The sequence below is a fragment of the Loxodonta africana genome, chromosome 15 (genome assembly GCF_030014295.1).
Source record: "Loxodonta africana isolate mLoxAfr1 chromosome 15, mLoxAfr1.hap2, whole genome shotgun sequence".
NCBI classification, from domain to species: Eukaryota; Metazoa; Chordata; class Mammalia; order Proboscidea; family Elephantidae; genus Loxodonta; species Loxodonta africana.
The window spans coordinates 3,148,005-3,160,862 of record NC_087356.1 but is presented as its reverse complement, the minus strand read 5'-3'; the positions used below and the strand labels follow the sequence as shown (position 1 = coordinate 3,160,862).

At 45.5% G+C, this 12,858-nt stretch overlaps 1 protein-coding gene across 2 annotated transcripts in view; it reads left to right on the top strand.

Annotated features, from left to right (window-relative positions):
• Positions 1–411: 411 nt before the first annotated feature.
• TMEM131 (transmembrane protein 131) overlaps positions 412–12,858 on the top strand; it is a 228,518-nt gene continuing 216,071 nt past the window's right edge. For both annotated transcript variants that reach the window (XM_064268429.1, XM_064268427.1), the window contains exon 1: positions 412–773. In XM_064268429.1, the coding sequence (XP_064124499.1) occupies positions 605–773 (169 nt within the window). In that variant the 5' untranslated portion in view covers positions 412–604. The remainder of the gene's footprint in view (positions 774–12,858) is intronic.

Genomic DNA, 12,858 nt, shown 5'->3' with positions numbered 1-12,858 from the left:
TCCCTGGAAGGCGCCCGCAGGGCAGCGCAGGAGGCGCGGGGGCTTCCTTCTCCCCGGGTTCGAGCGCCGAGCCTCCCCTGCGGCTGGCGGCCCCGCCCACGCTACACGGCGGCTGCGCGGCGAGGTCACTGCCTTCGCGAAGCCGGCGCGGCCATCGTAAGTCCTGGCAACCGAGCGCAGGCCGGCCTCCCCTCTCTCCGCCATCGGGGCATCGGCGACGGGCCGGTGTCGAGCTCTCCCCGTCCCGCCTGGCCGGTGGAACCGCGGGCCTCCGACAGCAGGACGAGGGGCGCAGGCCCAGGCACCCCGGGGCGGACAGGCGGCCGGCCGGCCGGGCGCGCAGGTGTCGGGAAGGCGGGGCGGCCCGAGCCCGGCGCCCCGCCCCTGCCCGCTTCCAGTATGGCCGCCCGCCGCGCCTGACCCGAGGCCTCCGCTCCGGCTCCTGGTCGGCGATGCCGAGGCCGAGGCCGTGACTGACGCTCTCCGCTCGCGCGCACGCACCGAGCCGGGCCGGGGCCCAGAGCACGGCTCCCGCTCGGCCGCCGCCGCCTCGCCGACAAGGGCCGCGCTGGGCCTGGAGCGCGTCGGCCCCCGGCCGGCAGGGATGGGGAAGCGGCCGGGAGGAGCCGCCGCCGCCTCCGCGTCCGCCGTGGCCGCTGTGGAGCCCGCGACCGGCCGAGGCGGGGGCCCACGGGGCACGGCCGCCGGCCTGCTGGGAGCGCTGCATCTGGTGCTGAGCGTCGTCGTGGCCGCGGCGCGGGCCGAGAAGGAAGGTGGGTGCCAGCCGCCCGGCGTCGCCCGGGCCGGGCCGCTGCTGTCACCGCGCCCCGCGGACGGCGCTGCGGGGCGGGACGGGAGGAAGGGCCGCGGCCGGGGTCGGGGCGGCGGAGAGCGGGGTGCGGCCCGGTGCCCACTAGCCCGGTGCCCACCGCAGCCGCGTGCCCACCCCACTAGCCCGGTGTCCACCGCAGCCGCCCGGTGCCCACTGCAGCTCTGTGCCCATCACAGCTCTGTGCCCACTAGCCCGGTGCCCACCCCAGTCCGGTGCCCATTAACCCGGTGCCCACCGCAGCCGCGTGCCCACCCCACTAGCCCGGTGCCCACCGCAGCCGCGTCCCCACCCTAGCAGCCCGGTGCCCAGCCCGGTGCCCACCGCAGCCGCCCGGTGCCCACCGCAGCTCTGTGCCCACTAGCCCGGTGCCCACCCCAGCCCGGTGCCCACTAGCCCGGTGCCCACCCCAGCCCGGTTGCCCACTTGCCCGGTGCCCACTAGCCCGGTGCCCACCGCAGCTGCCCGGTTGCCCACTTGCCCGGTGCCCACCAAAGCTGCCCGGTTGCCCACTAGCCCGGTGCGCACTAGCGCGGTGCCCACCCGAGCCCGGTGCCTACTCGCGGCGGCCCCACGGAGCCCTGTCACTGCCATTTCAGAACTTCCTGAGCCTCCCCTGTCCCCGGCGCTCGGGCCAGCGCGCACGGGGGCGCCTCAGGGGCTTGATGGGTGTTAATGGGCTCATTTCGGACACGTTTCCCCGGGTGCGGTTTTAATAACGGCGCGCAGACAGAACCCGTTCCCAGATGTGGGAGTGAAAATACCGACCCTGGTGGAAGGGCTTCAGAACACAGCTTCCGAAATGTTACTTTGAATTTACTCAGGCATTTCTCGGAGGGGGGAGTCGTCTTGTTCCTTGGGCTTCCCCCTTACAGCATCGCTCTGCAGCGCTGGTGATGGTTTCGTTTATTATTAACCCCAAATACGGTCGCATTTGGCTCTGTACTAAGCTGTAGGAACCCTGTTTACATTTTAAACTGTATTTTAAGGTCCTCACCTACTTTGGTGCCTTTACTTTAGCTGCGAAAGACTTTAAAAACAGATGTTGAGTTTCTCATTCGAAAACCTTTATAATTTACAGTTAAGGACTGGCCCCTGTTTTAAAAATCCTCATCAGTGTTGTATGGCTGCAGAACTGGTACTTTGGCCGGGTCAGAAATTATGTTGTAACCTAGAAGACCAAATCTGTGTGGGTCTGTGGATGCTACCTGTTTTTGAGCTTGGGGAAATATGAGTGATCACAGAGCCTTCGTGGAGAAATCGCTAATAGTCAACGGTTTTTTAAAAAGCCAAGGAAAAGCTTGTTAGTTTAGCTTCCAATTTCTCATCAAACTCTCACTATAAGAAGATAATTTCTCACCACGGTAATCTTAAGAGTGATGTTCTGCTTTAGGGTTAAAGTCACTTGGTTTTTATTGTTATTGAAGGCAACAGCAAGTGCAAACCAACTTAGTGCGAAAGTGCAGATGTCCTTCAGTTCACTGTTCGTTTCTGTTCAAGACAGTACATCCTTTAACTCCCCAAGTAACCGTCATGTGGGTTGACACAGGTGGAAGCTATTTGAAGAATTGCCGTCTGTATTAAGGAGTCATTGGTAGCGGCAACATTATTTCCAGAGTAAAGTATGGCTGCTTTAGGTCTAGGTCTAGTCAGGCCTGGGGTTGTCACACCTCATCCTTGGTGATCTGCAGTTAGTTGAATGTTCTTAACTGTGACCATGGTGCCCAGTGCAGTCCAGCATGGAGTTGGTGTTCAAGAACCTAAAATAGTGGAATAATTTAATGGGCAGGTTTCTGTGAGCTTAAAGTAGTCCTTGGCCGGGTCCTTGGTTTTCTCTGTTCCTGTGTTTACCTTGCCAGTGCCAGGCACACAGTAGGCAGTAAACATCTGTTTGAGTTAATGACTGTTTTCACGGGCACCAGGAAATGAAATGATTCAGACTCCCACTGCCGTCGAGTGATTCGAACTCATAGTGACCCTGTAGGTCAGAGTAGAATTGCCTCATAGGGTTTCCAAGGAGTGGCTGGTGGATTTGAACTGCCAGCCTTTTGGTTAGCAGCCAAACTCTTAACCGCCGTGCCAACAGAGCTACTGATTCAGACTAGTAAAGCATTAAGTTTATTTGTTGTTGTTTTAAAATTTTTTTATTTTTGTTTTTGTTGAGAATATATGCAGCAGAACATATACCAATTCGACTATTTCTACATGCATAATTCAGTGACATTGGTTACACTCTTCAAGTTGTGTGACCGTTCTCACCTTCCCTTTTCTGAGGTGTTCTTTCCCCGTTAACATAACTCACTGGCTCCTAAGTTTCCTATCTTTCGGGTTGCTGTTGTCAATTTGATCTCATAGATAGCTCTTAAAAGACCACAGTGCTCAAGGCAAACAGTCTTTACTAGTTAAGCTGTACGGTTGTTTGGTTTTAAGAAGACTTCAGGTGATGTTTTTGGTTTAAGGTTTAAAGATTATCTCAGGGCAGTAGTTTCAGGGGTTCATCCAGCCTCCCTGGCTCTAGAAAGTCTGGATTCCATGAGATTTTGAAATTCTGTCCTGTATTGTCCGTCTTTTGATCAAGATCCCTCTAGAGAATCTTTGATCAAAACGTTCGTTAGTGGTAGCTGGGCCCCATCCAGTTCTCTTGGTCTAAGGCAAAGGGGGCAGTTGTTCGTGGAAGCAGCTACATGTTTTCATTTCCTCCTCTTGTGCCTGACTTTCCTTCTTCTGTTGCTGTAGGGGAATAGAGACCAATTGTGCATTGGAAAGAGCCCTGGTGGCGCAGTGGTTAAAGAGCTCGGCTGCTAACCAAAAGGTCCGCAGTTCGAACCCGCCAGCTGCTCTGCCGCGCGGCTGCTCTTCGGGAGAAAGATGTTTCGGTCTGTTTCCATAAAGATTGACAGTCTCGGAAGCTGTATAAGGCAGTTCTACTCTGCCCTATGGGGTCGCTGTGAGTCGGAATCAGCTTGACGGGCAGTGGGTTTGGTTTGTGCGTTGGATGGTTGCTTGCAAGCTTTTAAGATGCTAGGCACTACACATCCGGCTGGGAAGTAGGACGGAAGCACAAACATGATATTAGGCCAGTTAACTGGGATGGCCATGACCCTAAACCTTCAAACCAAGGAACCAAATCCCGTGAGGTTTTTGGTTGTGTCATTAAGTTTATAGTACATTCTGCTGCTGCTTATGTTTCCAACAGCTGTCATATATGCTAATTCTCTGAGTACAGTTGAGTGAACAAACCCCCTGCCTGAGCCTAAAATATATTTGCTAATTTTCCATTTGCATAGTTTGTAAGTTTTAGTGTACTTCTCCAGTACCCACAGACATGTGTAAGGGCTAGGGGAGAAGACCTACCGGGGTATGAAGTGTGAAGAAATGGGGCTGACTGTATCCATGGTTGTTGCCAAACCAGGCTTCCTTTGTGGCCCGTGCTGTGTCTCTGTGAACAGTATGTATGTCCAAGCTAGTTATTCAAGATGTTGGTGGTAGTTGTTCTATTACAGAACGTAGACTTCTGCCTGTCATAGTTTATCCGTGGATCTGATTCTAATCAAACTTTCCACCAAGGTATTTCCAAAAATGGCCTGTGTGTTCAACCTTCTTGCTGATCAAATCCTGGTACTGCTTTTGTTTTGAGTAAGTAGGTGAACTGAAGTCAATTTTTTCTTTTTTTTTTTTGCATGTTTGTTACACCACAGGTTTGGTATATGATGGGGCACAATACAACATTTGCCCCGAAAAAGTGCTGTTGATTTTTTCAGCACATCTGGGGCAGATTTCTGAAAATGACCAAGTTCAGCTTGTCCATTTAAACCTTGAGATTCTCTCTCTCTCTCTCTCTGTGTACTTAAAGAGTGTAAACTGGCTTAATTTTTTAGAGATTTACCTGCAGCTGTAATGATCCTGTGTCTTGTGTGTTTGCATATTTTTCCACCATTGCAGCAGAATTTCATTAGAAAATCTTGAGAACAAAATAAAACTTGTCGTCTCCTGAAGAAAAGTGGCAGAAGTAGCTAGATTAGCCAGTGCAGTTTTTCTTATTTAGACTTTATGCTATTGATTTCCATGGGTGAGAACGATGAGCTATTTCTTGTCATAACAGCCTGTCTGAGCATTCCTGTATCCTAACATCCATCTTAACTGATCTGGGGAGTTGTGTTGCACTGTTCCCAAGGAAAGGCACTTTGAGGCAGTCTTAGCCGGGCACTGAACTTTGTAAGTACTTTAAAAACGTTGCCAGAGGTAGAAGTTACTGTAATTACTACAAATAAGTAGCTTATTCTGGATTGATATCGAGATTTTTCCTGAGGCTAAGGTCTAGATTTTGAGAATAGTTAAACTATATGCGTGTAAATGTGTGTGTGTATAGCAAAACAACACATATGTAGTGAAAACACACATACACATCCATTAAACATTTAATTTTTAGGTAGCTTTTTGAATTGTAAACCAGTCCATTTTGCAGCAAATTAGTTTTTTTTTTTTTTTTAAAAAAGCATCATGTAATCACAATATATTTTCATTGAGAAATGGGTTTTGGAAGGCATGATGTCTTTTAATTTATTATAAATGAAAAGCTGCAGTTTCTATTATCTAGTAAATATAAAAAAAATAGCTTTGGATAAATTTTTAGGAATATGATTGTTTCAGGCCCTGACAGCCTAAATTTCGGTAACTCATATATTATCATTAGTTGACAGTTGATGGCAGGGTAAAGTTTGACAGTCTTTATTAGGAATTTTAGGAGCCCTGGTGGCATTCTGGTTAAAGCACTTGGCTGCTAAACAAAAGGTCAGTGGTTCAAACCCACCCAGTGGCTGTACAGAAGAAAGACCTGCTGAGCTGCTTCCGAGAAGATGACAGAGACCCCGTGGGGCAGCTCTGCTCTGCGGCCCGTCGGGTCGCCGTGAGCTGGGGCTGACTCGGCCGTGGCGTGCGCCAACAGCAAGGCCTTAGTTTTGTGCACAGAGTTTTTTTAAAGCTGTATCTGTGAGAGAAACGCTGAAGGGGGCTGCAGAGTGTCACACCTATGGGGCGTGTGCGCAGGGTGCTTAGGGGTAAGAGCCAGAGGAGAGACATACAGACTAGTAGTGATCATCTTAGGAGGGTGGCATTGATTAGGAGTGGTGTTTACCTTTTCTTAATCAGCTGATTATCATGTGAAAGTGTCTTCAAAGGTAATTTTCTTAAGAGTGAGACGTTTTAACCTTCGTGTGAGGTAAACTGGCTACCCTGTAATTGCCTCGTGAAGGAACTGTTGGCTGTGCTTTAGTTGCTTTTGTTGAAAGTTGCCCAGTACTGTCCAGAGCGTTGGCGCCCCAGAGTTGGAATAAGTGAGTCCTTTCTTTCTTTTGCTCATGACTGTTTTCCTCTTTCTTATCTTTGTGGCGGATCTTGATAGTCGCCTATCCAAAACATTAGCTTTGGGAGCAGATATAAAATCATCTAATTTGTTATCATCTGGAATAGCAATAAGCCAGTACCCTGGGGGAAAAGAAAATCTTTGCTGGGTGCTTGATATTTCAGCAGTTTTCTCCCACCTGTGTGTGACCTGAGCGTTTTGTCGTCCTTGCCAGATGGAGCAGCCTCGTTTATACCGCTTATGTCCCATGTACTATCTGTTGTAAGCAGCATCAGGTACTGTTGATAGCTGCTTCTTGGAACCTTTTCTCCTTTGGTTTCTGTGACTTTGTCTTTCTTGGTTATCACCCTGCCCCGGTTGTCAGCCTCTGCCCCCCAGCTGCCCATGGGCCCCCTCGTGTGCGGGTCCAGTCACCAGGCCGCACTGGGTATGTCCAGAATGCTCTGTCCCTGCTTCCAGTTCCCAGCTTTTACGAACGTCATTTTTATTAATGGTACGGTTTTCTATTTTGTTAATGACATGATTATGCTCCCTGCCACACTGAACTGCCTTCTGATCCTTTCCTCTCTGTCCTTGATGTCTAGTCAGTTACCAGGTGGGGTCAGTGCTTGGACACCATCTCCTGATCCGCGCGCCCAGCCCTCAGCCTCCAGCCAGGGAGACCACAGTAGACTCTTAGCTCCCACCTTGTCCGTTTCTCTTCAGTCCTGTGATCTCCCTCCTGAATCTGCGTTGTCTTGGGTACTCATTTATCATTCATTTTGACACTTAATCATGTACTGCCTTGTTTAGTACTTATTTCACGGGTGTCATTCTTCATCCCGACTGGAATTGCTGTGGGGCAGAACTTGGTCCAGCACCTGCAGCGCGTTGTTGGACGGGAAGACTTCCCTGAAATGGCCTCATCCAACCCCCTCTCCTGTCTGAGGCCTGGGTTGAGAGTCAGGAGTACAGGTGAGACTCGGAATTCTGATGCAGATGTTGTAGGAAATCTGCGTGAATCACACACAGGCTGACCTCACTTGTTCTTGCCCACATCTTACTTCTTGTAACTAAAATGAGGAAAATACACTTACCTACACCATCACTTTGGTAACTTTTAAATTTAGGATTTTAACATACTCATAAACCGCAATTTATAGATCATGAAACTGAGGCACCAAAAAGCTAATAATAGTCCCTAGATAACAGAGCTGGTAGGTGGTGGAGCCAGGATTCCAGCCCAAGCTATCTGGACCCAGAGGCAAGCTGTGTAATACTGAGTAAGTACTTACAGAAGTAGATTTTGTTATATTGTGTACCAGCTGAGAAAGTAGCTCTGGTGTTGTGATGTTTAAGAGCTCATCTGCTAAATAAAAGGTAGGCAGTTCGAATCCACCAGCCGCTCCTTGGAAACCCTATGGGGCAGTTCTACTCTGTCCTGTAGGGGCGTTATAGGTTGGAATCCACTCGAGGGCACCAGGTTTGAGTTCGCTGAGAAAGCAGAGTATTCCAGTGAAGCGTACCTTTTTCTTTTAGAACTATCATCTTCCATGATCAGTTTCCATCGACTTGTTAAGCTTTGAAATAAGTGATCACAGGCCATTCTGGATCAAGCATGTTCTTAAAAGGAAACCAATAAATGGGGAACCCAGGGCGACAAATAGTTGGTATTAGAAGCTACTGACTCTTTGCTCTTCATTATGTATCTGATGATATTGTTCAGGTTTGCATTAAACAATACTGCTTTCTGTAAATATTGCTTAGCTCTAGATTTGCATTGCAGTTTAGTCCAGAAATGTAGAATATTCTCAGAAATGGGCCCTGGATTAAAGGAACTGGGAATAATCCAAGGGCCAGTAGCTGCTTTGGTTAGTAGCTGCATCTGCTTTTGACAGTGGGGAAAATACTTTTCAGACTTTGGTTGAAGGTCTAAGGGCTCCAGAAGTTCACTTCTGGTGCTTTGTTCTTTCTTTATAAAAGCCTTTTTGGATTAGGTGATCATTAGTTTCATCTGTAGTACTAGATCCGTTTTTCTTTCATCCCCGTGTGATTATTTTAAAACCACAGATGAAAGAAGAATTCTAGAAAGCCTTAGCTCTTTGCTCGATTCATTTGGTTGCATATGGCACATGGGAAGGACAGAGACCTGAAAAATGCCTGAAGGCTGAGGGGCTCAGTGACATTGTCATGATAGTATAAGTATCAAAACTGCATTTTTGAAGTAATGATTTTAATTTTTATATAATTGGTAGTTGTGAATAAGCATAGTTTTTTTTTTTTTACATAGAAGAAACATACTCTGTATTCACTGCTAGAAAAAAATACTGCATGCTTAAAGTGTTTCCTTAGATTACTTGCCTGTAAAATGAAATGTATTTTAAGCCCTCTTTGGTTCTAATAATCTGTGACTACTTTCTAAATCTTTTACAATGACTGCAAAATGATAATGGCGGTTTAAACTTTGGTTCTTAAAAACTAATTTTTTGTATTTAGTTATAGCACTATGTTTGGATCAACACACAAACTAGTTGAAAACTGTCTCAGCAGTGAAGTTGAAGAAATAACTGAAGCCAAATTTATTGATTGAGATTAACTAGCAGTTTGTATTCATGGTATGGCAGTGACCTGTGTGGATTTTCTTTGGAGCGATTAAATTGGAAGAAGAATTCCTAGGGAATTATTGTATAAAGGTGCCCTCTGACACTCTACTGTAAAGAACTTTGAGATAATGGTTTAAGCTTGTTTTGCAAAAGCTGTTTGGTGGAGCAATGTGTAAGAGAGGGCAGCGTGCTTTCAGACACCAGTTGGGTGAAATTGGACCACTTTAAAAAAAAGCTTCCGTGGCTTGGTGGCATGGCTCGACTGAAGCATTGCTTCCTGATTAGCAAGGGATGGTTGAAGCAGTGGTCAGCGCTGGCGGGGGAGGGTCACTACTGTTTTCAGAACCAGAGCTGCAGTAGTTAGGATTCAGATGGAGGGCAGTTACTGCATATTTACGGGTTTCCCTCACTCTGCTGGGGGTCTTCTCTTGGGTTGTGGCTGGACACGAGAATAGGCTACTGAGAATCGTCCTGAAGGGAGACAGATGTTAAAAGGAAGAAGCAGGCTGCAAGATTAGATCCAGTTGTAACGTAATCCTAGAAAGTCTTGTAAATAGAAAACCATTTCTGAATTTTGTCAGTTTCTTTCTGACTGCATCTGGGTTTATCTGTATTGTATAGGATCCGGAGCTCCTGGAGGGTAGGAGCTGGGTCACATTACCCCTGGACCTAACGTTTTACGTGGGCTCAGTACCTTGAGTTCTGTATTGGTGGGAGGAGCACTGAAACCAGTACCAATTAAAGATGAACCAGAATGAAGAAGAAGTATTTCTGAAATGATATTTATACAACTTTGAAGGATTGCTGGTTGCGCAGTGGTTAAAGCGCTCTGCTGCCAACCAGAAGGTCGGTGGTTCGAACCCACCAGCTGCTCTGTGGGAGGAAGATGTGGCAGTCTGCCTCTGTAAAGACATACAGCCTTGGAAACCCTGTGGGGCAGTTCTGCACTGTTCTTTGAGGTCATTAGGAATCAGAATCCACTCAATGGCAGTAGGGTATACAAATTTGATTTTTACCGTTTCAGGACTATATTTACCGTGTAAGTAAGCAGTACGTGCCTGTGGCTGTCAGTGTCTGCAGTTGCCTGATGTCAAGCTCGGTGCTTAGCGCCTTGCATGGCTTCTCTCATTTAATCCTCACATCAGCCCTATGTGGGGCAGTACTTCTCTCCACCTGCCCCCATCCCCAACCATCTGTTTGTCCTTGGCCGCAGTTCCCCTGTGGCTGTCAGTTCTGCTGTGGGGTGCTTGGTTTTTACAGTATAGTATGTGGGTTTTAACCTCCAGTAAGGTGGGACAGTATAATAATTCTTTACTTCCTGTACATACAACTTAGAGGTTGATTTTGGGAATTATTTTTTTAAAATATGGAAAATTCATGTTGATTACAAAAATAAAACAACAAATTATAAAACTCAGAAGAGTAAATGGAGGAAACTTCTGTAACCAATCAAGTAGAAAGAACCACTGTCAATGTTTTGGTCTCTCTTGCCTTCCCTTCTCCCTTCCCCAGCTCCCCGTTTAAAATAGATATTGCCCAGTTGACTTTGAAGAAAGCTCTATCGGTTTCCATTTCATGAGTTCAGTATGATGGTGCCCACTTCCTCAGGTTGGCTGTTAACATTCTTCTAAATCTTTACAATTTGTTTAAAAAAAAAAAAGTCATCACATTGTTTTAGTTGATTTTTAAAAATTACCAGTAAAACTGACACTTTTACATGTTTGCTGGCCATTTGTATTTCTTTTGTATTGTTTGATAATATTTCTCCCGTTGATGTTTGAATTTTTTAACCTAAAAAAACCTAAAAGAATGCTTAATTAGGCATTTTCCAAGTTTTCCATTCACATCTGAATTTTTTGTATTTAAAATTTTCTGTTACTATTATTAGTGTTTAAATTTCTGTGGCCAGATCTGTCACTCTTTTTCTTTATGGGATCTACCTTTGTTGTCATGCCTGGAAGGCCCTGTGCATGAAGATTATACATGTGCCTTTATTTTATCTCCATGCCTCTCCCTGACTTCCTGCTTCTCTTGTCACCTTACTTGTCCCTCTGGTCTCCTACTTCTCGCTTATAAGGATCCCTGTGATGACATTGGGCCAACCCAGATAATCTCCCCATCTCAGGATCTTAATTACATCTAAAGTCCCATTTACTACATAAGGTAACACTCACAGGTTCTAGGGATTACAAAGACATTTGAGGAGCCGTTATTCAGCCTATCATAGACATGGAGTCTCTAATGAGCTTCCCTGGTAGAAACAATGCCAAACACATAAGCAACACAAGCAAAAATGGGTAAATTGGACATCATCAAAATTAAAAGTTTTTGTGGTTCAAAGAATACTACCAAGAAAGTGGAAAGACAACCCACAGAATAGAAGAAAAATTTGTTAATCATGTATCTGATAAGAGGCATGTATTTAGAGGCTATAAAGAACTCTTACAACTCAATAAGAAAAGACAAATAACCAAATTTAAAAATAGGCAAGGATCTGAATAAACATTTTTTTTCACGAATTATATACAAATAGCCAATAAGCATAGGAAAAGATGGTCAGTCTCACTGGGCATCATAGAAATGTAAATCTAAACCACAGTGAGACACCGCTTCACACCCGCTAGGAAGGCTAGAAGCAAAAAACAGATGATAACAAGTGTGAGCATGTGGAGAAACTGGAACCTCATAAATTGCTTGTGGGAATGTGAAATGGTGCAGCCACTTTGGAAAACAGTCTGGTAGTTCTTTAAAATGCTAAATATAGAGTTACCACATGACCCAGCAATTCCACTCCTAGGCATATATCCAAGAGAAATGAAAACATCTGTCCACAAAAAAACTTGCACAGTAATGTCTTGAAAACATTATGCCAAGTGAACAAAGTCAGCCACAAAAGACCATATATAACCACAAAAGACATAGGAAATGTCTAGAATAGGCAGACCCATAGAGACAGAAAGTGGATTACTGGTTTTCTAGAGCTGGGGGAGAAGAAAGAGGGGGGGTGACTACTAATGGGTATGAGGTTTCTATTTGGGATTATGAAAACCTTCTGGAGTTAGCGGTAATGGTCGCACAACTCTATGAATAGTATACTAAGTTCTGTTGCATCGAACACTTTAAATGAGTGAATTATATGACATGTGAATTATATTTCAGTAGAAAGTTTATTAAAAAGTTGATATTCTGTTTGTTTAAGAAGAGAAATGAGATACCATTTTTCACTTATCAAATTGACCAAAGTGTTAAAAGCTTGACAATATACTCTTCTCAAGGTCGTGGGAAAGTACTTACTCTCATACCTTGCTGTTGAGAATGCAAAAGGATATAACCTTATTCAATAGAAATTTGGCACAGTATCTAACAGAACTACATATGTGATTGTGGTTTTTGTGTGTGTGTGTTTACAATTTTGGTTTAGCAATGCCATCTCTAGGAATTGACCCCGTAGATAAATTTCTCACAGTATGAATGCATAAAAACCCAAGGTTATTCATTGCATGGTTATTTGTAATTATAAAATATTTGGGAACTGCCTGAATACCCATATATAGTTGAATGAACTATGTTACATCCACATAGTGGATTATTATTATGTACCTGTGAAAAAAAGATGAGGAAAATCTCTAGAATCTGATACTCAGTGATTTCTTGACTAGGGTTATTGCAACATGGGAACATAGTGTTAAAGAGTGTATATAGTACATACATATAGTATTGTAAATTTTATTGATTTTTTTGGGGGGAGGGTGTATGGTTTCACGGGATTGCCATGAGTCAGAATTGACTTGATGGCAACTACCAACAATAGTTTTATGGATTTTAACACATATATAGGTTTGTGTAACTACCACCATGATCAGGACTCAGAACAGTCTGTCATTCAAAAAAATTCCCTCGTGCTGTCACCTAACAGTCATACCCTCAGTCTGCCTCTGACCCCTGGAAGCTGCTGATCTGTTCTCCATCATTGTAGTTTTCTCTTTCGAGAATGTCGTATAAATGAAATCAAACAAGATGTATAGTTTTAAAACCGTATGGTTTTTGAGACTGGTTTCTTTTACTCAGCGTAAGGTCTTTGCGGT